The following is a 25,054-nucleotide window of genomic DNA, read 5'->3' as shown; positions in this document are numbered from 1 at the left end:
TGAGGAACACCACAGTTAACATTTTGTGTAGTCGATGCATGTCCGTTGATGAATACAAACTGTTTTCGATTAGTAAGGTAACTCCTGAACCACTCCAAGGCCTTTCCTCTGATACCATAATGTGATAATTTGTGAAGTAGTATGCTGTGGTCTATGGTGTCAAAGGCCTTGGAGAGGTCCAGGAAAACTCCAATAGTATGATAAAATGTGTCTATCGCTTTTGAAACTCTATCAAGGAAGGTAAGGATTGCATGAGATGTGCAATGCTTTTGCCGAAATCCGAATTGATAATCAGAAATAATTTTATGGGTGTCTAAGAACTTCAAAAGCCTGGTGTAAACAACCCTTTCTAATATTTTCGAAACAGAGGTTAGCAGGGATATTTGTCTATAATTGGAGACATCTTCCCTTTCCCCTTTTTTTATGGACGGGAATTACTTTGGAGACTTTCATAGCCTCAGGGACAACACCATTACTTATAGACAAATTAAATACATATACAAGTGGATCAACAATATAATCAATAATACTTTTTAAAAGGACATTATCAATGCCGTCATATCCATAGTTTTTTTTTTATTTTTCAAATTCTGAACTATATCTAATAATTCATTTCTATGCAAAGGCACGAAAAACAATGAGCTTGGATTGGGAACTTCTAAATAATCTTGAAAATTCAGATGACTATGTGGAATATTTTGGGCCAGATTACTTCCTATTTGTGAAAAATACTGGTTGAAAATATCAACTATTGAGGAAACATCATCAACAAATACATCACCATGTTTGATTGATGTAATACGGGGTTTGTCCTTATTTTTGTTGATAGCCATATTGATAACTTTCCAAGTATTTTGGATATCATGTTTAAACAAACTTATCTGAGTAGTGAAATATTTCCGTTTCTCATAACGTAATATTAATTGTGTGAGGACGTTTTTATATGAAGTGTATTTATCATGAGATTGCTGAGTACGTTTAATTTTGTCAGCATAATACAAATTATTCTTTCGATTGATTGATCGCAGTAAGGACTTAGATACCCATGGAAGTCTAGGGGATCTTTTATGATTTCTGGATTTCTTTTTAATATCCATAACCCGTTCTTTACGGGAACCTGGTAACCTGCGTTTCAAGTCAATGGGGATATTAGAATTCAGTATGGAATTGGTTAAATATAATTACTAATCTGACCAAATATAAATAAAGAATAGAAATACAATACTTGTAATTAAAACCCACGATTTCACGAGATATCGGGCTCATACTCCTGTGATGTTCCTATCTCACACAGAAGCATGGAGATAAACGCCCTCTTCCCTCATTATATGTCGTTCCTAGACCTTTACTCCTTGCATTAAAAGGGAGCTTTAGATTTGAGACGCAGACGTTTAAGACGACGATTGCGTTGGCCGTTCTCCTCTCTCCCTGCGTGTGTTGCAAAGTACAGTCGCCTATAGATTATACGTGTGTACGTGGACGCGAGGACGCAGCCTATACAAAGTGAAATGGCGCCCCCATAATGGACATTGCATCAAACTGCTCTATGCCGTGATAATAGACCAGTTCGTAATTCCACTTTGCGCATGAGCAGAGAAAGGCTGTTTGTACCAACAGGCATTTTGGTTTCTTAATTCACTGAGATAAGCATCTGTAATGTGATGATTATTCGTGTGATCCTTATCTAAATAGTGCTTGCCAGCACATCCACCTGACAGCAAGCCTTTTGGCAATATCAGAAGAAAAAGGTTGTTATTGCATTCAATACGAAACAATGAAGTACATGCCTGCTAAAATGTCAACTGACGGACTATTCTGGTCACCTGGTCTAAACACAAGTTCATACTTTGTTTGCACACGAATTCCATAAATAAACTTTATGTTGGGCAGCTTATGCATTATACCGCTTTGAAAACGAGTGATGTGCTTAACCAACTGAGAAAAAAATAAAGGTCATTTGTACCGAGGTGTACATGAGCTAATTACGAACTGGCTTATTGGAAGCTGGGGCAAAAATAGCCCAGAATTAACAGACCGTGCAAACTCAGGCGACGCAAGGTTGATTTTGATAAGCGATATTGCGCATGCGCAGAACAGTTTGTTTCTTCCTCTGCACGTCTGCGTTATCAAAAAAGAAATAAATAAAAATAAATGAATAATAATAACAAAATAATTGAAAAATAAAAACCTCAAGCTAAGACCATTGCATCTCACATTAATGTGATCCAGGAAGTCTGCATTTCATACCAATCGCATTGGGAAATTATGTAACAGTGAAAATCAATTCCGTGTTCCTTGTGGATATTTACATAAAGATATGAAGATGGAATGGAGTATGATACGATAAAATGAGAACAGTGGAAGTTTTATGGCCATTGGAACATGCAAGTAGTAAGAAGGAACTAGCTGAATTCCGCTTTTTCACAAGCACTATGATAATAAATAATGAAAGACTTTCTTAGTGAAAATTACATGAGCTATACAGACGACAGTTGACTACAGGTTTGAAGTTTCTCACAAACGGGATTTGAAGCAACCTTCTATGCAAATTCAATGAGGTTTTATTATCGTTACACCAATCCGCTCCCATGCACCAAACTATAATCAAACCTTAATTAGATTTCCATGCCTTTACATAAACAGAAGAAAAAAACCCGACGTACATCCTTCAAATCAAATCAAAGCTTTAAGAATCATCTGCTAGTAATGTAGGGAAGGAGTCGTATTTGCTAAATCACTGACCGAAACATCTCCGTGACTATTATCATTATAATATACATTAACAGTTGATGGAAGATTTGTGCCTTTACAAACATCATGAACTCGGGTAACTTGCTCATGACGGGTGGTTGCCATGTCATTCTCACTATTTTACTTCTATTTTAGTTCGATTTCTTTGAAACCTTGAAGGAGACGTCCAGAAGACTTTTCAGACTTATGCATTTGAATATCCATAAACTGGTTTACACTGCTTACATAGTTTCTGAATGTAATTTTTCGGAGTATTGGTTTCTCTGCTCAAGGATCGCAATAAATTCCGCAATGAAATCCACCAAACAAAAAAATAATGATAATACTCCTGTATACACGGCATTTCCGATTTATACTACAACTGGATATTATAAAGACAGTCTGTCTTGTACAACAGAATTGAGAGATGTTCATAATCTGCCGGAAGTAGAATTTTCTAGCGACTTGCCATTCTTTTGACCAGTTGCGAGTTGGACTTAACCCTAAAAAGACTGGGGGGGGGGGGGGGGGGCTAAAAGCCCCCCCCCTCGACATTTCGCGCAATTACTCTGCAACACGCAATGCTCTCGCCGCGATGCTCTATGACTTTTTTCTTTCGAGTTTCCCGCACATTTTGACACCAAATTTGTGACGCCCGGGGGTACGGTTCTGAAGTTACATAACTTTTTGTACATGCACGTGAGGCCGAAAATGGCTCAAAAATGTGATTTTGTGTACAAAGTCAATGCAAATTGAGTTTTTTTTCACATGGTTCATGTAGATATGCTTAGTTTTACTCTCAATGGCTAAAATTAATTTGTTTTAGGAGTAATATGCTTCAAAAAGTGTCTGCCAGAAATTTTGTAAAAAAAACAACAAAAACAAAAGGTCGAAAAAACAAAGAAATACATAAGAAATTCATAAAACAATAAAATAAATAAGAAATTAATTTTGATACCGAATTTTTTTCAAGTACATTTGCTAAGAATGCCACAAAGAATAATTAGACCAAAAATGAGCACTTTTGGAGCTTTATTTACTGATTTAGGTCAAAGAGTCTGATTTCTCGCATAAATTAGCATAATTAATCAAAATAAAATAAAAAAGACTATTTTGGAAGATTTAAATATACGAACTTGTAGATTACATCGCACACTACCATTGTGCAAATTTCCGCGGCGATCGCGCGATCCACGGCTGAGATCTTAAGGGGGGGGGGGGCCCTTTAGGGCCCCCCCCCCCCCCAGTCTTTCGAGCTACCAAAATAGCCCAGTCTATTTAGGGTTATGGCAGAGCTGCCAACCTTTGGAAGCACAAATCCGGACTCAGCAGCTCCAAAATCCGTATTTTTCCACCAGAATCCGTAATTTTTCCATCTCCCTCTTTTTGCTATTTTGAATTAAACTCGTCGACATATGAGGCCTACAGGCTCTAAACAAAACATTACGACACATGCCGAAGTATCGAGCTGGACACCAGCACGATAAAGAATCCAAGCTACGCAATGTTCAGCGTTGATTGATTGCTTTCTCGCTCAATGCATGTGTACAAGTGCATGTATGTACCTCCAGAAACTTGCTGGGCTGGTTATGGAAGCTTCCACTATCTAGCAGGGGAGGGGGGATGCTTTCATCTTCTGAAGAAAGCTTCTGTGTGAGCGAATGCAAAACTCTCTTCGGTGTTTCCAACTATTGTTTACTATAAAACATAATCATGCGTTGTTTTCAGGCTTTATCATTTTACTGGATTTTAAACATCTGTATTTTCCGATGTATTCCAATTTCTTTTACCCTGACTGGAATCGGAAACTCTGCTATAGATGATCGCAAAAATGCCGCGCTGTGTGTGGCTGCGCCAATGTGCAAACACGTGGTTTCACTTTCAAGTTTAAAGGAAACACCCATGTGCTCCTGCCTAAGAGGTTACTGCAAGTTCGATGGATCGAATGCGCCATAGCTGAGCTGAATGGCTTGTTTACGGTAAACATGGAGTTTAAATTCGATACGAAAAAGTCATTACGTCTTTCACGAGGAAAAACATACAAAACAAACAAACAAAAAAACACCTACGAACGAATGTTGATAGCCAAAACTTTGAAAAGTAATAAGCAGTTATGATGAGCGTGAACTGAAATTAATTGTCATGATTTTGCTGTCTAACCAGGTGATGACTGCATCTCATTGGACCTAATCGTAGTGCATTTGTCTGGGCATACGAGATCTTCTAAGTATTTCCGTGATTGCATTTTTAATTGACTGATTAATCGATCCTTTTTTATTGTTCAGGGAACATAAGATATTCGATTAAGTACAATATATTCGACTGTTTGATGTTTCCTACTATGCGCCAAAAGAAAGGATATAGAATCACGATATCTTTGCAATGATTCCTTTAATTCAACTAATGAGCTGGTTCTTCGATCGATATTTCCAGGATACTAACACGCTGTTTATTCCAGTGCGCGCATTCTTTCGTCTGGCACGCACCTGGGTGTGGCACCTGTTTTTGTGGAAATTTCCACAAGGGGAGAGGCCGGGTGGGTGTCAAGTTTCTTCGAGCCGAAGAGACTGCGTGTATTCAGTATTTCACAATCTCTTCGCTCTAATATATTGTCATTCGTGCTTTCCCCTTATTCTTTGCTGATATTGAACATTTAGATTTAACTTTACGAAGGTTGGTAGATCGTGAATCTTTTTGTTGTGAGGTGTATGTAATTTCTTTTTTTATCATTCTTTGGAGGGGAAAGAAGAGTAAGGGGGAAAGAAGAATAAGACTAAGAGGGAAGTGAAATAAAACGAACGGCACGTACGCTCAGCATTCACAGTAGACGTCTTTTTGTACCAGCATACGGTTTTCATCATCACCATCAGACATCACTCATATCATTTTAGCCTTTTCCTATTAACATTAAGAAACACGCATAGTCCCTCGAGATAAACACCGAGGAAAATAAATAAGTATAACAAATACAAAGTATCAACACATCCCAACAACACAAATATTTAGAAAAGATAACACACGTCGCTTCGATTCGAAAAAGTATAGCACGAAAGCGGAGAAATCGCCGTTACGAAAATAACACTAACAGTGCGAGACACTTGAAAGAATTACGTTTAGATATTTCAAAGCATAAAGAGAACGGATAAAGTGATATAAAATGGAAGAAATCGTACCAAACGAGGTGTGAGAAACAACAGAAATAGAACGATAAGTTTTGTAGTAAGATTTATAGGCCCTAGCAAAAGTTTGCAGCACCGAAAGCTACGCGAAAATCAAATAGATCTACACATTGGAAATTCGGTATTACGACGAGATCCTTGAGATCGTCAATAAACGATATAAAACAAGGGAAATTAATTCACTTTGACCTGAAAATAGTTTGTTATAAGTATTCTGTTACATGAGATCTCCTTTTATAGGCCTAGAAATACATCGAGTTTCCACGATACTCGGGGAAAGAAAGTTCGAACGCTTTTCATCTGCACATACTGCAGTGCACATCATCAGTACACGAACAGAAACTCACCTCTTCCTTGCAGAAAAATGATGCAATAACGTTACAAAAAACACACACAACACTCTAAAAATCATTTCGTACTTGGGAGGCAAGGGAAAAACGGAAGAAGTAGAGAAAAAGAAGCAGACATTGCACAACGGAGCGCTTCTACCCCGACTGAAAACGAAATAGGGTACTGTCTAGAGTGGCAGCTGGCTACAGTGTGTAGCTAAGCTAAGTACTCGCGCTCCGGTCCCCAGCCGGCCGGCCGGCCACACATGGGGATCCCATGGCGATCGATGGAAACATCCAGGGTCCGTAGGCGACAGGGATTCACGCGCGCGAATTTCCGTTCGGTGTACACAGTACGCAAGCAGCGAATTGCGTGTGCGCACACTTTTCTATAATGGAAGCTACGAACACACACGTCGAGTACACAGACACCGACACACACAAATGCGGGCAACCAGGCAATGGAGAATGAATGAAACATGTACAGTGTGTAGTCTGCTAGTATATTGCAGTTGCTGCATAGGCGATAGGGCATTATCGGAATTTCCAAAAACCGTAATTTTGAGGCGACATTCCGTACTCCCGTAATCGTGATCATTTCCCGTAACAATTACGGGAAATCCGTAATAGTTGGCAGCTCTGTTATGGCCCGTTTACACCGAGCACGGTAACGGCAACGGTCCGGGTTTCTGTTTTTGTTTTTGATTTCGTGTTTTTGTTTTTGTTTTTGTTTTTGCTATGGTGCGCCAAAAGAAACCATGTCTTGTTCTGTTACAATATCACTTCCCAAACGATAATTTTGTCACAAAATCAATCTTCAACTGGTATTTAGTTGCTCTTGATTTTGACATTAGAATAATATTTTGGGTGATTTTGTACAGAATCGTTATTATCATTTTTTAAATAGAACCAGACATGATTCCTTTTGGCGCACCATAGCAAAGAAAAAAAAATGACCGTTGCCGTTACCGTGCTCGGTGTAAACGCTCCCTTTTAGACGAAGTTGCCTGTTCGTCAAAGTCAACAAACATGGCATGGAAACCTTATGGCGCAATAGCACAATAGCCTTTGAAACATAATATACAATCTGGAGATTTATTAGTTATTCTTTAGGAGGTGTCGTTGCCGAGTGGATAAGAGCGTTGTACGTCTCTGAATCACATAAACGTGGCTTGGGTTCGTGGGGTCGAGCTCAACGAAGCCCGACACATTTGCCCTACCATAAGGCACTTAGTCCACATTGCTGCTCTCTACCCAGGAGTATAAATGGGTACCTGGTAGGATGAGGATGTTGGTTGATCAGCATGTGCGCTCCTGGAAGATGACGACAGGCTGGAATGCTCCCAAGGGAGTGGAGAGTTAGCACTGTCAATGTTGGTTGGAAGTGATGTAGGCGTTTCCAGTGACCAGGGTAATACATGCGTATAATAATAGTATACGCCTTGAACACTCTACAGAGTAGGCCCCTAAATTTGGAACACTGTAAGTCATATGTTGTCATCATACTCCTCACCATTAGGGTTTTACTGTTTCTACAGCCTGTTCACACAATGACGTCATTAGTCGTTTACATTTTCAACGGAAGCTTCATCATCATATCCATGCTCCTTCAGGATACGTCTGGCTTTCTTTGCTTCAAGTCGCCGCAGTATCGGCTCCAGGAGGAAGACGAAACCGGACAGCGACAGGGTCGCTCCGAAAACGTAGAACGTCAGGTGGTATGTCCCGGTTAAATCGTACAGCCAACCTGGAAAATAACGCAGAGGATTTCGCAGTGAGTGCTACAATTAATCTTTGGTAACGTGTTCGGCAGATGACATAAAAATCCCACACATAATATATTCTGTACACACACACAACGCTAACATGAAAAACAAAGGCATGGCTCAGCGTAAGTTTGAAAATTTACAAGCTGACTCTTTGGAGGACTTCACAGTAGGTTTATACCAGTCTTACTTTAAATAAAGTTCCTCCATTGCCTATGCGGGTATCACACTTTAGAATCTCATAGTTAGATAGCGAATCTTGTTAAATGGACGCATAAAAAGAAAAACAAAACAAAAACAAAACAAAAACATAGCAATAAAAAAGGAAACGAAACATCCTTCCCTTCCCCTTCAACAAAAAAGATCTATCGACATTCGAAACGACCTTTAAGCTAGGATGTATAGACATTTCTGAACGGATTTGTTGATTTCACTTTTGACGGGATCAGCAAACGGTAAACTAAAAGTACTACATTTTTCTTCATTGTAGTAAGATGAATCCACCGAAACGCCGACATCTTTTTTTCAGTCTGCGTTTTGATTGATGGATTCTGAGGGCTATGTTAGAAGGTGTCGTTGTTGGTCATGACAGTGGACATTTCCGACAAATTCTGAGTAATACATTAAACACACCATAGATATGGGTCATTAAGTAACTTCCTTTGCTCTACATCACAAATCGATGTCTAATTCTTTTAAACAAAGCAAACCATTGACAAAGTGACATTATACGAACGAGAATAATCATACCTACGCTTAAGAATGGCATACTCTGCACATTTTCAATGTCATAGCTGCCTCATCGTAAGGGCAACTTTCTGAAAAATGGTTAAGAACTGCCAGTTATATTGTACCTGCATCTCGGGCAGACTACATACTAACCTCCTAGCACAGGCCCGACAATACCTCCTAGTCCGTGGCTTAGCAAGACGAGTCCCACTGCCTTGCCCAAGTGATCTTTCCCTACGTAATTCCAGGCAAGGACAACCTGTAGGCTGAATGTGCCGCCGCTGGAGACGCCAGCTAACGTGCAGGAGAGCGCGTACAGCCAGTACGTCGAGCTCGCCATGCACACGATGACCGTCACACCGCAGATGACCATGAAAATCATGTACACGTTCGAGGGGGACAGCCTGCTCAAGTCGGGCAGAACACCGCCACCAACTCGGCCAATCGTGCTACCGATTCCGAGGAACGACATCAAGAAAGACGCCATTTGGGGTTTGATTCCACGAAGAACTACCATGTTAGGAAGGTGGCTTATGACAGCATTGTAACAAATGGCGATTATGAATTGTGAAAACATCAAGACCGGTAAGCGGAAGCTGTAAGAGAGCATGGAAAGTCCAACGGCATGAAAAACTGCGCGAAGAGGGTTATTACTTTTGACCCGAGTCATTATGGATATGGCGTTGGCAACATCGCGACATTCCATAGCGAGTGACGCAGTTGCAACTTCATTGGTTGCAGTAATTTCACATGAGTGTCCATCGCCTTTAGGGCATGTTTCCATCTGCGCGTATCTTGCGGATTGTGCTTCACTGTTGGATGGTCTTATGATCTCAACATCCATAAAGCTTGTCTCCATGCCATCTGTGATGGTCTCGTCTGTGCTTTTGCCATCAACTGTGAGGCTTTCGCCATTACCTGCGACGCCTTCACAATTGCTTGAAAGTGAACGAGCCCCGACGTAGGCGTTTCCCTCATTGTCCATGGGTTGACACCGGTTAAACTCGTGAGTTGTGTCGTCAGCAATATCGTTCGATCCCGACACCCTCTGATAGACCGCGCCATTTGGACCGCCTTTGTCCCGCCTTCTGTGCTCTGGCTGTGGGACTTCGCCTTGATTCTCAACTGGTCGTTTTCCCCACGAGTCCACCGGCCTAAGGAGGAGGCCCCCAACGACAAGGTTTCCCATAATGGCGCTGACGATCAGCAGGCTGCCCTGCCAGCCGTACACGTCGGTAAGGAACTGGACCAGAGGTGGAAAGAGAATTATCCCGATGCCGGACCCGCCCGACGAGATACCGCGAATCGTGCTAAAGTTCTTGTCGAAGTAGTTGGCTAATGCTACGGCGTTGGCAGGGAATAATGCTCCAGCGAAAAACCCTATATAAACGAAAAGAGGAACAGACTTCATAATATCTCATCCGATTTTCATTGACCCATGTTGTCAGTAAGCATACCGTCCCCTCTAGTAAGAGGCAAAACACTCTGACCGTTGGATAGGACATAAACATTTTAATGGAGGTCCTGTGTGTGAGAGATCCTCAACTCATGCACATAACAGATCCCGCTTCATTCATTCTTAGTAAAGAGCAGGGTGCATTACCGGTGGAGTGGTCTCGCCTCACACCCAACTGGACCCCATGGAGACCAGCTAGTGCAGCTGAATACTGTGGGCTATCAAGCCATCTTCTCAGATAGAAAAATGAAACAAACAAACAAACAAGTAGATATGCAGTAAATAATGAAGTGACAGTGAATACATTGATAGAGATAGGAAAATGAATAGTCACACACGCACTTGACCGGAAGACTAATACCATCTAGAGGACACAGCAACTTTGTAGTGCTAGTGAGTAGTGTTACTGCTTTCGTTTGTTCGTTTGTTTTGTTTTCCATCTCACAAGATGGCTAGATAATCCACTATTACTCAGCTGCACTAGCTTGTCGTCCAAAGGGTCCTGGAAGTTGAAGTATGCCTAGGGTTTACCACTTCACCAGGTTATACACCCTGTTCTTTGCGAGGACAGAATGAATGAATTACGTTGTGGCTGTGTCGCTCTCTGTTACACGGGACCTTTATTTTATGTCCTATCCGAGAGACAGAATATTTTGACCCTATTACAGAGGGGATGGCATGATAACACACAACATGGGCCAGTACGAATCACCGTTGAGTTTAAACCTGCGCCCGAACCCGAGCCATTTCGACTGAAAGGCAGATATGACTGATTCACCTCGCCGCCGTATAAGCCTACTTTAATCAGCACATTGAGTCACTGCTCCTTTGCGATTCTACAGTGTAATGATTTTCATTTTTTACACGTTTCACATGAATTGCTATTCTAACATTTAAAGGGGAACTCAAGGGGCTTGACCCGACTTTGTCTCGGGGTATAGCACTGTTTAGAAATCACCTCTTATGGGCTAATAGTTTTAACGATGTCCCTCGAAGCAGTCAATTTATCTTTATACATGTACTCGTAATAACTTGTCTATCGTGTGGCCATGTGAACATTCAATATTTCTTTAAATAGGGCATAGTGCACATTGTTATGAAATTCACACAATTCACACAATCTCATGCTGAAAATCGAGAAATGCTGGCATCATTTTAATCTTCTCTTCTTCTCGTCTTACTTTCTTCAAGGACTTCGGGTTAGGGTTGTGATAGGGTTTTAGGTTTAGTTTGATGTAAGTATTACGATTAGGGTTAGGGTTATGGTTATGTTTGTGGGTAGAATTTATATTCATGGAAGCCATTGTCTCATGAGCAAATGTCATGGAACCATATTACATTACAAGGTCTAGGACAATTATCCTCTGGGCTATTATACCCGGACCCTCCCCCTGGACCTTGCCCTAGTCCAAATCCCGAACCTAATCTTACCCCTAACCCAAACTCTATACTCTTAACCTAATCCTAACCCTAACCCTAATTCTTCACTGTAACAATATCACTAACCAGTATTTAACCGGGGGGGGGGGGGGGGGGGGGGGGGGAGGGGGGGGGGGGGGGTAATTGTCCTGACATCAAACGCATACAGATGTAAACGCACCTGATACCACTCCATACGTCAAGCAAAGCATAAGACGAGAGGGCGCGAACACACTCAACAGAACTCCAAGAGACGACATCAAACCACCCAATGTGGCCATCACACGATATCCAAACCTGTTGATTAGCGCACCAGACGATAGCCCACCTGCAACAAGAAGGTAAGACAATGTTGAAAAGATAGATACTGAATGGATACTGAATGGATACTGAATTGTGTGATTCCTGCTCAATCATGACATAATCGCAGAAAGGAGATTGTATGACTCATTTACATGATTTAAGTACATTTTAACCATGCACAATAGTGCAAAATATGAAGATCTTTCACACACACACACACAAACACACACACAATCATACGCCCGTGCCTCCACAGTCACCCCTCCGCTTCCCCATCCTCTTTCCAACAGAATCGGACAGGTCGGAGAAGGAATCAGACCTCGACAGGCATGAACCACTCAACATAATCAACATTTGCGCACTGCAGGGCGCCAAGTGTCGCATGGCCTATTTCGTTACGAAATAGGTCATGCGACACTTGGCGCCCCATAGCGCATCTCACTTGTTTTGCATGAAAACTGTAAATTAATGTATACTATTACCTTGAAATTGTTTAGATATGTTTTTTTTTATTCTGACTTAATTTAAACTTCACCTTTTTTTCAACTTTTCTCTTATTGAACTTATTTGGGCATGGAAGTAAATTTTTGTTTTTGTTTTTGTTTTGTTTTTACGATTTCTTTATAGACACGTGTGGTGATGGGAATAGAATGACCACAAAGAAGCCTGGCCACTTCCTTCCCGTCGGAAATACTGACGCAACATTGAGGAGTGACCCCAGAAGTTTCACACCGGTAAGTAATTCTCAATCTTTAAAAAAAAAAAAACAACAACAACAACAACAACAAAAGTGTTAAAAATGACAAAATTTACACATTGCTTCTTTGAGGCATTCTTCATGCTTACAGTATAATTGATAATTGGGCACAACGGGGGCACAACATCACGCAAGTCATATTGTAATGTTTATGGAGTCATTCTCATCGTTTTATGAAGTCATTTTCATCGTGTTTTCTAATTTTATGAATGGAAAGCAACATGTACTGAAACGAAGTGGTCACTATAAAGATTGCCATTTTAATTTCAAGAGGTTCCAGGAAAAGAAAAAAAAAGAGAGAGGCTACTAGTATCACTGTGGAATTTGCGACATTTTATTGAATAGACTTTCAAACTCAAGTCACTTCCAGTGACATATAATTGAGCCATGCATTGAAACGTATCATACAAATCCACGGTATATGATTTTCTTACACTTTCGTTATTCCGTTCCGCACGGGAACCTGGTGGCCTGCGTATTAACAGCAAGTCTATGTGCATTTCAGAATTCAGTATGGAATGGGTTAAGATCTACGGTATACGAGTGTACAGACAACTGCGACCCTCTTGAATGGAGGCATAAAATTGATACAGGCATATCTTTCTTAGTGTTTCTGTTTTGTTTTGTTTTCTGACATTGACAAACAGCATTCTCAGCTCACCGACGTGAAACATCATGACTTGGGTACTGGCGATGAAGCTAATTTCTGCGGCGGTGCAGTCGAAGTACCCCTTCCAAACGACGAGGTAGACCCCCGTAGCCGCGAGCAACCCCTCGAAGAACAGCGAGCTGATGACCGTGGCTACAAGGACGACCCATCGCCACTGCTGTCTGGTCACCTTCATCCTACGGCGTTATCAAGCACCTGTACATGGGAACAGGTATACGCTAAATGCAAGAGTCACTACATTGAGAATGCGATATATACAGTTACCGCATTTAGACTCGGCAAAGAAGTTAAGAAAAAAAAAACACGAGTAAATTTGAATGTTCTTGTGGTGCTTTCAAGATGTTTGCATTCACTGGAGTCTGAGACCTCCACACTATACTTCTTCTGTAATACGCGCATATCGAATCTTATGCAAAGCTTTCAAACACAGATTATTCCCGACAACTCCAAGATACTTCTCTAGGCTTGCAAGACAAAAATGCAAGTGAGCATGCGTAGTATATTCCAATTCAAGAAGTAGTTTATATAACGTACACAGTACACTATTGTATAAGGAAGAAGGCATAGCTTTGATAGTCCATAGAGGAAAAGTATCCATAAATTTGGATAAAATATTAAACTATCCTTTTATACATAAAGGCAATGATAAAGGTATATTTATTTTATTAGTAATCAGCACATAAAGAGCACGTGACTTATCTCTTTCAGACGACAGGGGGAATCAAGTTACGGTTAAAGACTACTTCGTCCAATTCCCTCTCTCTATTCTTTTTTTTCTTCATAACTCTCCTCTACTGAGACATCACGAACTGTCGAGCCTTCCAATGCAGCGGGAAATTAATGAATGAATGAATAAATAGATAAATGAATAGATAAATAAATAAATGAATAAATAAATAAATAAATAATAATGAATAGATATACACAACACAAACGCATGTTATACAATTATTTTTAATGTTATACACACATGAAAGATAAATGCCTAAAACATACACGTCGTTTGGAATGGACAGGTAATACATGAAACTGTCGACATCACAAAAAATGTTGTAAGAGTCACACATGACTGTGTCTCACCTCCCGGATGTAATTTAATATGATATGTAATGTAATATAGGTAAGGTATAATACATGTATATTAAAAAGATTGTAGAAAGTTTCATTTTTTTTTCGTATTTCTCATCTGAGTAGACAAATTTAATTAACTCCAGTCCTAAAATCTGCATTTCACGTAATCTTTGAATCTACTTCAAAAGAATGTGGCATTTTAAGTAATTATTTAAAAGAATATTGTTTCCAGCCTTTAAATGATATTTACCTTGTGGAGTGATTTATCCTCATCAACACCACACCTACTAAGTAGTTTCTAACACACGGTGCTACATAAGCACTTGCCCGATTGCCCGGGCAAGTGAAAATCAAATTCAGGCAAGTATTTTTGAACAATGAGAACAAATGCTTGCCCGAATTGGACAAGTAAAAAGTTTTGAAGCCACCTCTTTTTCACTAATATTCCCCAAACAAACCCCAAAAGTCAACCCACACAAATCCCAAAGAATTCAGCAACTTTCCAACACTTATGTGAAGATGCCCCAATGCAATGTAACGGCAACACTTGATTGGACCAAATTTGTTACTCCATTGTGAGCGTGCAAATCACCTTGGGCTTGTGCGGTTTATTCAAATGATTAACACATAATTTTCTATATTATTCCTTACATTTTGGACTTTCTTTTCGGGCAAGTAAAATGCATGTTCGGGCAAGTGTTTTGCAGCAAATGTGAAAATCTGCTTTGCCCGACCGGGCAAGTGGTAATATAAAGTTATGTAGCCACCCTGTAACATGCTTGTATTTTTCATTTTCCTGATAATTATTTTCCAGATTTATTTAGTCTCTTTGCCATGTGATAGGGCTCGGGCTGGTCCACTTTATTTACAGGTGTGAGTTCCTAATGTCTCACACACTGTAAATAATTCTCCGGAGACACACATTGCGTAAAAAATAAAAAAATAAAAATCAACAAAATTATGTAAAAATACGTGAAAGATTCAATGACTATCAAGTCTCATAATAATTATGAGTGATACAAGTTGGTCTAATCAGATGATTATTAGCCAGGTATAAGACCAACTTATTTCACTCCAGTTCTGAAATATGTAAGAGGAGTTTATGTGCTCAAACTCCACTCAGAGGTCCTCAGAACAGTGAAAGACCATGGTTCGGTTTTATCACTCAAAAGTTTACATGTTTTCTAGATCTCCATCGAAGACCTGTCCTAGTTTCCCTATAAATTTAAAAGAAAGCGTGTACAGTATAGAAGGTCGCACCCTCATCAACCACAACTTAAAAGTGAGTTCGACATTGAAAAACGGTCCATGAGTTATACAACCCATGAGTTCGACACTACGGAAAAATAGCCCATGGGTTCAACATTACAACACGGAGCTTTGTGTCGGTCTCGTCGACCTTGTTGCTCATAGGCTGTATGACTCGTGGGCTGTATACCTCGTGGGCTGCATGACTCGTGGGCTGTATGACTCGTGGGCTGTATGATTCCTCGGTGTCGCAATCGTTAAGTGCACCCGCATGCCCGTGGGGCAGTTCCCTTCATTTGTGTCGATGTTCGCGGAGGCCACGGCAGTCCCGTTTGCCGGGAACGTAATGCGCCGTGGATCGATGGGATATTCTTCTGCTTTTTCCCCCTCCGTATTCTAGTCTCGTTTGTTCCAGTCCTCGCTCAGGTGAACATGTAGCTATCAGTAGTATCAGACGCCGTTCTCACGGCATCTGCATGGTCAGGCTAGAATATACAATATTTTCCGTCTCGTCCAACTACGGACCATCTCTAAGCTTCATTACGTCCTGTTATGTGCTGTTACGCTTTGTTGCGTTCAACCCGTTTTATTACGGTCTACAATGTTTCTCATTAGCACCGGGACTGCAGTGACTGACCGTTTAAAAATCTGACACGGCATCCACGGCAATCACGGCCTATCACGTTTGCCCATCCCGTTCCACCGCGTTTTCTCACGTCCATCCCGTTTTGTCTACGGCGGCCTGAAGCGGGACTGCCGCGTGGCCGCCGGGAACATGGTGTAAATGCAGCTTGAACAGGGAAATGCACACATTTCCCAAGACCTGTGTTGATTCTTAGATGTTCTGCATGTGTTTCGCCCTCGTGGCGCGGCAACTTACGGTACCATCGTGATTTTTGTAATGGATAGCTCTGTGGATTGCCGGTCAAGCAATCCAAAAACTCTGCTGCACAAGTAGTGTCCAATATCACGAGTTCTAAAAATTCGGATAGACAGTTTAAGATATTGCCATTAGCATTATTATTTTGTTCCGCATTAGACTTGAGAGAGCTACTTCAAATCTACACACGAAAGAGGAACAAAAGCAAAGACTTATTTGTTACTCCGAAGAGAAGAACCAAATCTTATGGAGAACGAACATTTCCTTATGGTGCCTGAAAACATTTTTTTTTTTTTTTTTTTTTTTTTTTTTTTTACAGTGATGAGCAAACATGAATCTCGGTACCATCTTCGTAATAGCTATAATGTATTTGTATAATCTGTCTCTTCTTCTTCTTTTTTTTTTGAGCGCATGGAGACATTATATGCACCATGTGTTATGCGCTTTATGAGTAGTACTGTTTATTATCATTATCATCATCATCATTATTACTGTGATAATTATTGTTGTTGTTATCATTATTATTGTTGTTACTACTACTACTATTACTATCATAAGTCGGTTAACGTGTCGATCTACTCATGTGCGGAAAACGGAAAGAATCCTCAGGCAAGCTCTATCTAGAATGTGTTACGTATTTCACCTTTGTTGGAACACACATGTGAAATGATATAATATTCGTCACCACGGTCTAACAAAAGCTCTCCATGCATCTCAAAAACTAATCAATTCAATCCAATTCTATTTATTCATTTCATAAAATTGCATTAAAAATATTTACAGAGATGTGCGAGTCAAAGGAGGAAATCACGCAAAAGACCAGGGCTTGGAAATTGATGTTTCTTTTACAATTTTTATAGGGTTTGAAATCACAGTTTTGAATTAACACAGGGCTCGACACTAACGGTGGCCCGGTGGCCCGGGGCCACCAAAAATGAATGAAAGTCGGGCCACCAAATTTCAAAAAAGGGTAAAATATTTTGAAAAGTATGTCAATAAATTCGTAACTCTTTGCGCCGGAAATTAGCAGTTAAATTTGTTCAAAGGATGGATGAAATGGACTGAATGAATGCCTGAGAGTGAGAGTGAGTGTTGCAAGTTTGTTGAAGTTTATTTATAAGTAGATATGTCCAACTTCTAATTCTTACTATCATAAATCTTAAATATTTGACTCATAAAAAAAAAAGGACTTTTAATGTTTTTTATTGTTTTTTTTTTCGGGACACCAAATTTTTCTGTCGGGCCACCAAAAATTTGAAATTTAGGATTTTGGTGGCCCCATCGGGCCACCAAACAAAAAAGTTAGTGTCGAGCCATGATTAACATATTGTCAAAATATACTTAAACTAATTTCAGATGACCACAGGATAAACAGTACATTTGAATTATAGACAAACCAAACAAAACAACGACTGAATTAAGACAACACAATACAAAACCAAAACATCCATGCAGGATAATTGTCAAAGGTTTGTATCATAATTGCACAGATTCTTATTTCATTCATCTCATTTACTATATGGCGATTCCAGAAAAGAGATGGCACATTTATGCATGATTTATCAAAAGACCTTACCATATTCTTATTTGAAAGTCTGATGTGCAAAGGTGAGGTGAAACATGAAATGGCCTTTAGCGCGGGTGGATAGGTTGGCAAACAAGCATAACTTGGAATAAAACAAACAGTTCACGATTAAAAAAGAAAAGAAAAATCATTCACCATTTACCATCTGCTACTCCGGGCTGCAACCCCTAGCTGAACTATAATTTACAATTAGCCTACATAACAGTTTCACACCTAACGTTAACCCCTTTTTCTCCCTCCCTCTTTTTAGACAGTTGTAGAACACAGATCTAGTCACGCTACAGGCCTATTACCGCACAACTTTCCAAATCTAATGTGAAAATCAATGTCACGAATTATGAGAAAAGTTTTATCACCTGCGCTTTATTGGGGTAAGTCGAGGATGATCCTTGATAACCTACGGTCGTTTGACAAACTTGAAGTTGCGGCTGATCTTGAGCAGATCCTCGATCCGTGAGTCTCAGCAGGACTCCCTGGTCTCAGTACACGTTCAACGATCTCTGAACCTCTCGTCTGCGCCGACAACGTTGGGAGTAATGACACAGGACCGCTCTGTGCACGTCGTGCCGTGCTGCTTGCAATTGGCGAGTTTTCATCGAAACCGGTTTTTAACTCCTTTCGTGTCCACGAAAACTGCTCTTTACTTTTATCCAAATTTCATGGGCAGTGCGAAGAAGTGCATGTGAACCGTCACACGACAACCGCCTCCCTCCCCATAAAGTACCGTTGTAAAAACAACAACAGCAACGAAATAGCCAACGAAATTAGTGGGAACTTGCAATAAGCGATCAGTTAAAGTGTGCAGAGTCAACAAAGCGGATTTGGACTTATAATATTATCTAAAAAAAGGGAGGTTCTCTTCCCATTTCCCTGCTAAAAAAGGATCCACTCGCTGCAAAGGCTACCGGAAATTCCGAATATACATTGTATTACCCAAATCCGGCCATTGCATGCTCGAAAACGCCATGATTTGCGCTTTACCCTCCCTTAAAAAAGAACAAAGAAGGTCGAAACCGTAAGAGGTAGGCCCTATCAAAATATTTCCCATTTAGAAACTTTATTCCCTTATACCTCGTTTCAGATGAATATTCCTGTAGATTCGGTTTTTATATCATAGCATTCGTTTTTCGTAACAAAAATCAAACATTTCTTCGACTTGTTACTGACAAAAAGCTGTGTCAAGGGTAATTTCAATCCCCCTGCCTTCTGAAAGAGGTAGGTCAAGTGCTCTTTCCTAATGATTAATAAAAACATAAATATACTGAATTATCTTTATATTTTCTTTTATCGTAGCCCTATAATGTGATATCATGAATTGTTTCGTTCTCATCCCGTCTTTTCATCCAGCCATGACGGTACTTGAATTTAACCAAAACTCTAAGAATTCATACGACTATTGAACGGATTGTCCACGATTCCCTCAAACTGCACTGATGTGTATCCTAAAAACGCGGCGTTCAATGAATCCACATGGTCTATAGGGCAATTACCCCCTGGGCAATTACCCCAGACCCTTTCCCTGACCCTAACCCTAAGCCTGATCCTGATCCTAATCCTAACCCTAACCCAAACTCTATCCCTAAGCCTAAGCCTAAGCCTAATCTTTACTCCAACATTTTCACTAACCACTATTTTAGCCGGGGGGGGGGGGGGGGGGGGGGGTAAGTGCCCTGATACGATCCACCTGTATGTCTGTTTGAGGTAAATTTTCCTCTAAATCGCAATAGCGAGATGTGCGACTGAGGGATGGACAACGGGAAAAACACAATGCCTCCATCATCCTTCTGCCGGTATGGAGATAGAATGAAAGCCTGGGGCACAGCTCCCCTCTCCCCCTCCCCATCCCCCTCCTTATCCATCCAAATGCATTATATTTTGACAATGGTTACACCTTTTCTCCTCAGGCAACAACACTTGTACACATCACGCCAACTGCGGTTTCCAGCAACAGCAGCAAGTATGAGATCATGAGTAGTACGGGTCTGCTCAGGAAAATATGTTTGTCGCAGACCTGACTCACCGCATTATTATATTTAAAGGCGAGCTAAAATACGTTAATGTTCACAAAGAGCCTGTGACATGTCCTTGGAAAGTTGTCACGGAGCAAAGCTAATTCATTCATAAACGTATTTCCGCAGTGTTGACTACACGAATCAGGCAAGCTAAGCTCTTATATGACAAATAAGTCATTATATGACAAATAAGTCATTGTTTATTTGTTTTGCTTTGTACTTTCTCTGTTTTGTTTTGTAAATACTGTTGATTTTTTTTTGTATTTTGTTACAATTGTTGAAGCGCTTTGTGTCTGTTTTGAAAAAGCGCTTTATAAATATTGGTTATCATTATTATTATTATTATCATTATTATTATCATTATTATTATTATTATTATTATTATTATTATTATTATACCTATCCAGGGAGGCGAAGTCTCACCTCCCTGGTCTATCCATTTCTGCGAGCGTAGTGAGTGAAAGTGGACATACCAGGGAGGTGCCCTCTCACCTCCCTGGACATACGTAGACTGAAAGAAGAGCGGCGTGGTGGATGTTCGTATAAAATGAGGCCCATGCCAAGGACAACTTTGGCAGCAGTTTCAATGTCAAGTCCAAGAGGAACGTGCAATGCGTCTACATGTTCACGTTGGTTTAAATAAATACGGAAAAATGATTTGCCATCCTGCCACATGTGCCTATTTCATATAATAAAACCACCATATTGGTGGCATGTTGCATACTGGATATTCTTCGACGGATTCATTAATTTGGGTAATGGTCTAAAACCACGGGGCTGCGTCTAAAAGATAAACTCAACCGTAAATACACTCAACCGTGAATCGACTCTCACGCTGTTATCACATTATCGTCACTCGGGAGCAAAGAGAGCCGAAGCCGAAGCCGAAACGCGTCTCGTTGCAATGGTGACTTGACTCTCGCTGGTGAATTTAAGGGGTATTCCAAACAATTTGGATAATTTCATATCAGGTAGTACATAAATCAATAGTGCCATGTACATAATTATTTGTGCAATTTATTGTGAAATTTACTGTGATCCTTGAGCAGATAAACGGTACTCTTTGACTGTAAAACCCAACACGTCATAATACACAGAGTAAGGATGATGACATAGGTCATGTATAACAGTGTAATTTCATTATACAATAACACTTGCTCAACAAGTTCACCTGTTGCAACTGTTTGACAAATTGCCTTACTCTGGCGTAAAATGTAAGCCCCAATTAAGCAGTGTTTTTAATATATCTGTACCCAGCATTTCATAGCTGTTCAAATGTAAAATTCTGAAAATCATCTGAGGCCCGTTGCATAAAAGTCAAAATTAAGAATTCCATGGAAGTTACCATTGGATGGCAAAGTTACCATAGTTGTAACTTTTATGCAACGGGCCCCTGGTCTCCTTAAAGGGGATGGCTAGTACTCAGTGGGAATCAGTGGGAATGCTGGAGGATGATTGTTCCAATCCTTGTGGGATTCATTTAAGAGTACATTCCGGATTATATCTATTGTTGTGTGAAAATTATTTGCTTCAGAATGGTCTCATATTCAAGTAATGTGCAGTTTAATGTTTCCAGATTAGCGTGCCTGGTCAGTGACGGGGCATTAATCTGCACGTAACTTGAATATGAGACCGTTCTGAAGCAAATAATTTTCACACAACAGTAGATATAATAAATGTACTCTTAAATGAATCCCACAAGGATTGGAACAATCATCCCTCGGCAATCCCACTGATCGGTTACTAGCCATCCCCTTTAAACGTTGTTTAAGGTTATAAAGCAAAGTATACATTGTATCAAACATAACACAATTTGTCTACGATTCCCTCCATTCCAATTGAGATTTTCTTATATCTGTACTGTTTAGTGCGTCCTCTGGGTGTATAATTCAACATGAACATGATGGAATTATGTGATGTGTTTGCTTTACATCAAATGCTTATGAATATCTATAGGCCTATATCTATTGATTAACAATGCATTTTACATGACAATTACCATTATGCCGAAACTGCTAAATCTTGCTATCATACGTTATGTTGAAAACGGAATGCAGAAATGAACTGAACTGAATCTTCGGGTTCCTTTTCTTGCAATAACTACAGAGGGCGTTTGACAGAGGCTATTATAGAGCATTATCATTTAACACACTTTGTCCGAGGAGAAGACAAAGAAGGAATAATAAGATCCCGCGATGAGACTCAGTCCTGTTAGCACTGTTTTTTGTTTGCATGTTTGTTTCTTTTTACACTAATTTTATACATGCACTTTCGATTGGCAAGGTTAGTGATCATGATTAAAAGATATACCGGTATGACGCGATTGCGATATAGTCAGACCTTATGGTCCATGTATGTAAGGTAGTTTATCTACCCTGACAACATGCGGTGCTGAAAGACAGGAGGTATGCATGATAATAATGGTCTTCTATAGCTAATCCATCAACTAATCGACTACACATGATAGCATGATTAGTCAGGACATCAAAAACAAAGTTGCGGTCAATGATGCACGCTGTAGGTCTACTACTTGGCTGTAAGGTCTTCCTATACTGCTCGACTGTGTAGATAACTTTATCAATCAAAGTCAAAGTTACCATAGGGGTTCACTGTACTTTCCTTGAGAAAGAACATGGAAAAACACAATATCTTAAGGAAATGGGCATTATTTCTTCAAAAAAGGCAATCTTATTTCTTCAAAAAAGGCAATCAGATCGAGGGATGTGAAGCTTTAAATATGGTTATCAACCTCTCAACAGGCCACCTTCGTTGAGTAATAAAAAACGATAGTGATATTTTTCCCTGTGTATCTGATAACAACAAACCGTTCAACCCTTTATGCACCCTACTCAAACCGCAGCACATCAACACTTGCTATCTCGTGATCTGGTTTGCGTGCATTGGCTATCATGGGCAAGCCCAGGTCACATTTCAAAATTTCTACATAATCTGCCCTTCAGGTGTAGTCGTTTTCAGGGGCATGGCATTATTATATACTGAAATATTTTGGGCAATCTTACCCTGGGCACTACATTGAAAGAATCTAAAGTTCACCTTCAGATGCATGTGGATTGAGTGAACGCGGCAATATTAGTAGAACACATAAGTGAACGTTTGAGGAAAATCAGACAATTTATTCAAAAGTTAAATCAATTTTTCCAATTTCTGCGCAGTTATTGCAGGATGAGGAGGCTATACTACAGTAAATGATGATATCACATGCGCCGACCGATGTAATACATATATATATAATATATATACATATGTATATATATATATATATATATATATATATATATATATATATAATAGGCCTCTATATAAATAGAATTTCACAAAATTCAATACTTTGCAAAGATATACTTTCCCTCGACTGTTTAGGGTAATGTCATCTCCCCCCAACCCCCGCCCCCCCCCCCCGCCTTCTCAAAGAGGCATGTCAAGTGCTCTTTTACTATGCAATTCCCGAAAATTAATGAAAAAAATGTTGAATTTCCTTTATAATATTTTCATGATATCCTGTACACAGTCATGCGTGACATCACAAGTTGTAGTAGTCTTCTTATCCAGCGATGGCGGCACTGAAACTTCAAAAATTCATAACTCGGTCTTTTGAACGGATTGTCGATTTTCACTGATTTATTTTGTAGGTTTTCCCATCCATTTTCGCAATTTTTTGTCATTCAATTTCAAAGATTTATTATTCAATTTCGTCCCGAGAAGTAGGTGGAACGCAAATCCAAACTTCAATTTCGTCAATTGTCATTGTAATTCGTTTTTCGTCAAACATTTTCGAAGACATAGCATTCAGAATCATCAATTGTCATTCAAATTCGTCCCTCCCGCTGACGGATTGCAGAATGTGAAGATGAAATTCGTCGTTGTTCACACAATTTCATGAATTTTTCATTCAAATTAGTCAGATATTGTCGATTCTTTATTTTGGTGGTTAACCAACTTTACTTTCTCTCGTAAACTGTATCGTTACACATTATTCCCTAACCATTTGCTTTAACAATACACACGCAAAACAAGACTGCCAACGAAAATTATTGAAGGATAAACGACAGTCAAAAGTTATAATCCAGGACATTATGTCAGTGTCACATTTTTAACTCGTAAAGTTCAGGTTTTCGCATCATAATGCATGAAGCAAAGTTTAAATTTTGTACCCTGGAAAGCAGCAAACATAATTATGTTATCCATTCTTTGACATTAAACAGGCGACAATTCTACACTTAAATTTTGTCTTTCATCATGTTTGCCTAGAAATCGTTTGTCAGTGTTTTCGTTTGCGAGACGGTATACGTCTGTTTGTATCAGTGTGTACTCGGATTGCTTGTGTGTGTGTGTCTGTATCTGTGGTTCTGTGTGTGTGTGGGGGGGGGGGCACTTGTGTGTATGTTAACTCCTGAATGTAAAATGTGAACGGTTACTGAAAAAAAAAAAACAATACATGAATGACTGGAAAATCACACCGGGTAGAGATATGAGACGAATATGAATGACAATTTAACGAAAATGATTGACAAAAGACGAAATCGATCCTGCTGTTTTGAGTGCTGCGAGTGAGACTGACGAATTTGAACTGTAAATGACAAAACTGTATGCCAAATGACTACATTGAATGGACTTTATTTGAAAATGAACGACGAAAGACGAATTTGAAAGTAAGATTGGCCTACTCCCGATATTCCGCGACGAAAATGAAGTAAAAATTTGTGAAATTGAATGAAAAAAGTTTGAAAATGAATGGGAAAACCTATATTAATATTGCTGCATTCTCTTACTCAATACACAATCATGTATCTGAAGGTGAACTAAGTCTTGTCCTTTGACACCCATGATATTACAACCTACAACAGTACCATGTCCTTCTGACATGTATATTTCCAAAGATAAGAGGTTTATTAACAACTA

At 39.8% G+C, this 25,054-nt stretch overlaps 1 protein-coding gene across 1 annotated transcript; it reads right to left on the bottom strand.

Moving 5' to 3' along the window:
• Positions 1-7,400: 7,400 nt before the first annotated feature.
• Positions 7,401-13,513, bottom strand: LOC139732070 (monocarboxylate transporter 14-like). Its single transcript, XM_071642946.1, has 4 exons — positions 13,330-13,513; positions 11,790-11,936; positions 8,887-10,113; positions 7,401-7,985 (listed from the first exon to the last, which is right to left on the bottom strand). The coding sequence occupies exons 1-4, from the start codon at positions 13,511-13,513 to the stop codon at positions 7,798-7,800; spliced, it is 1,746 nt and encodes a 581-aa protein (XP_071499047.1). The 3' UTR covers positions 7,401-7,797.
• Between the last annotated feature and the right edge of the window lie 11,541 nt (positions 13,514-25,054).

This window comes from Diadema antillarum, unplaced genomic scaffold (genome assembly GCF_040938485.1).
Source record: "Diadema antillarum isolate AM-2024a unplaced genomic scaffold, OU_Dant_1.0 seq00000398_RagTag, whole genome shotgun sequence".
Lineage (NCBI taxonomy): Eukaryota > Metazoa > Echinodermata > Echinoidea > Diadematoida > Diadematidae > Diadema > Diadema antillarum.
This window is presented reverse-complemented; position numbering and strand designations above follow the sequence as displayed.

Bases quoted from the DNA above. Each gene is read 5' to 3' on its own strand.
- LOC139732070 (XM_071642946.1), bottom strand. From the start codon at position 13,513: ATGAAGGTGACCAGACAGCAGTGGCGATGGGTCGTCCTTGTAGCCACG. The intron at 11,937-13,329 runs GTGAGCTGAGAA...TTCTTGTTGCAG, and splicing joins AGTCATGATGTTTCACGTCG to GTGGGCTATCGTCTGGTGCG. The intron at 10,114-11,789 runs GTGCGTTTACAT...TCGTTTATATAG, and splicing joins GACGTATGGAGTGGTATCAG to GGTTTTTCGCTGGAGCATTA.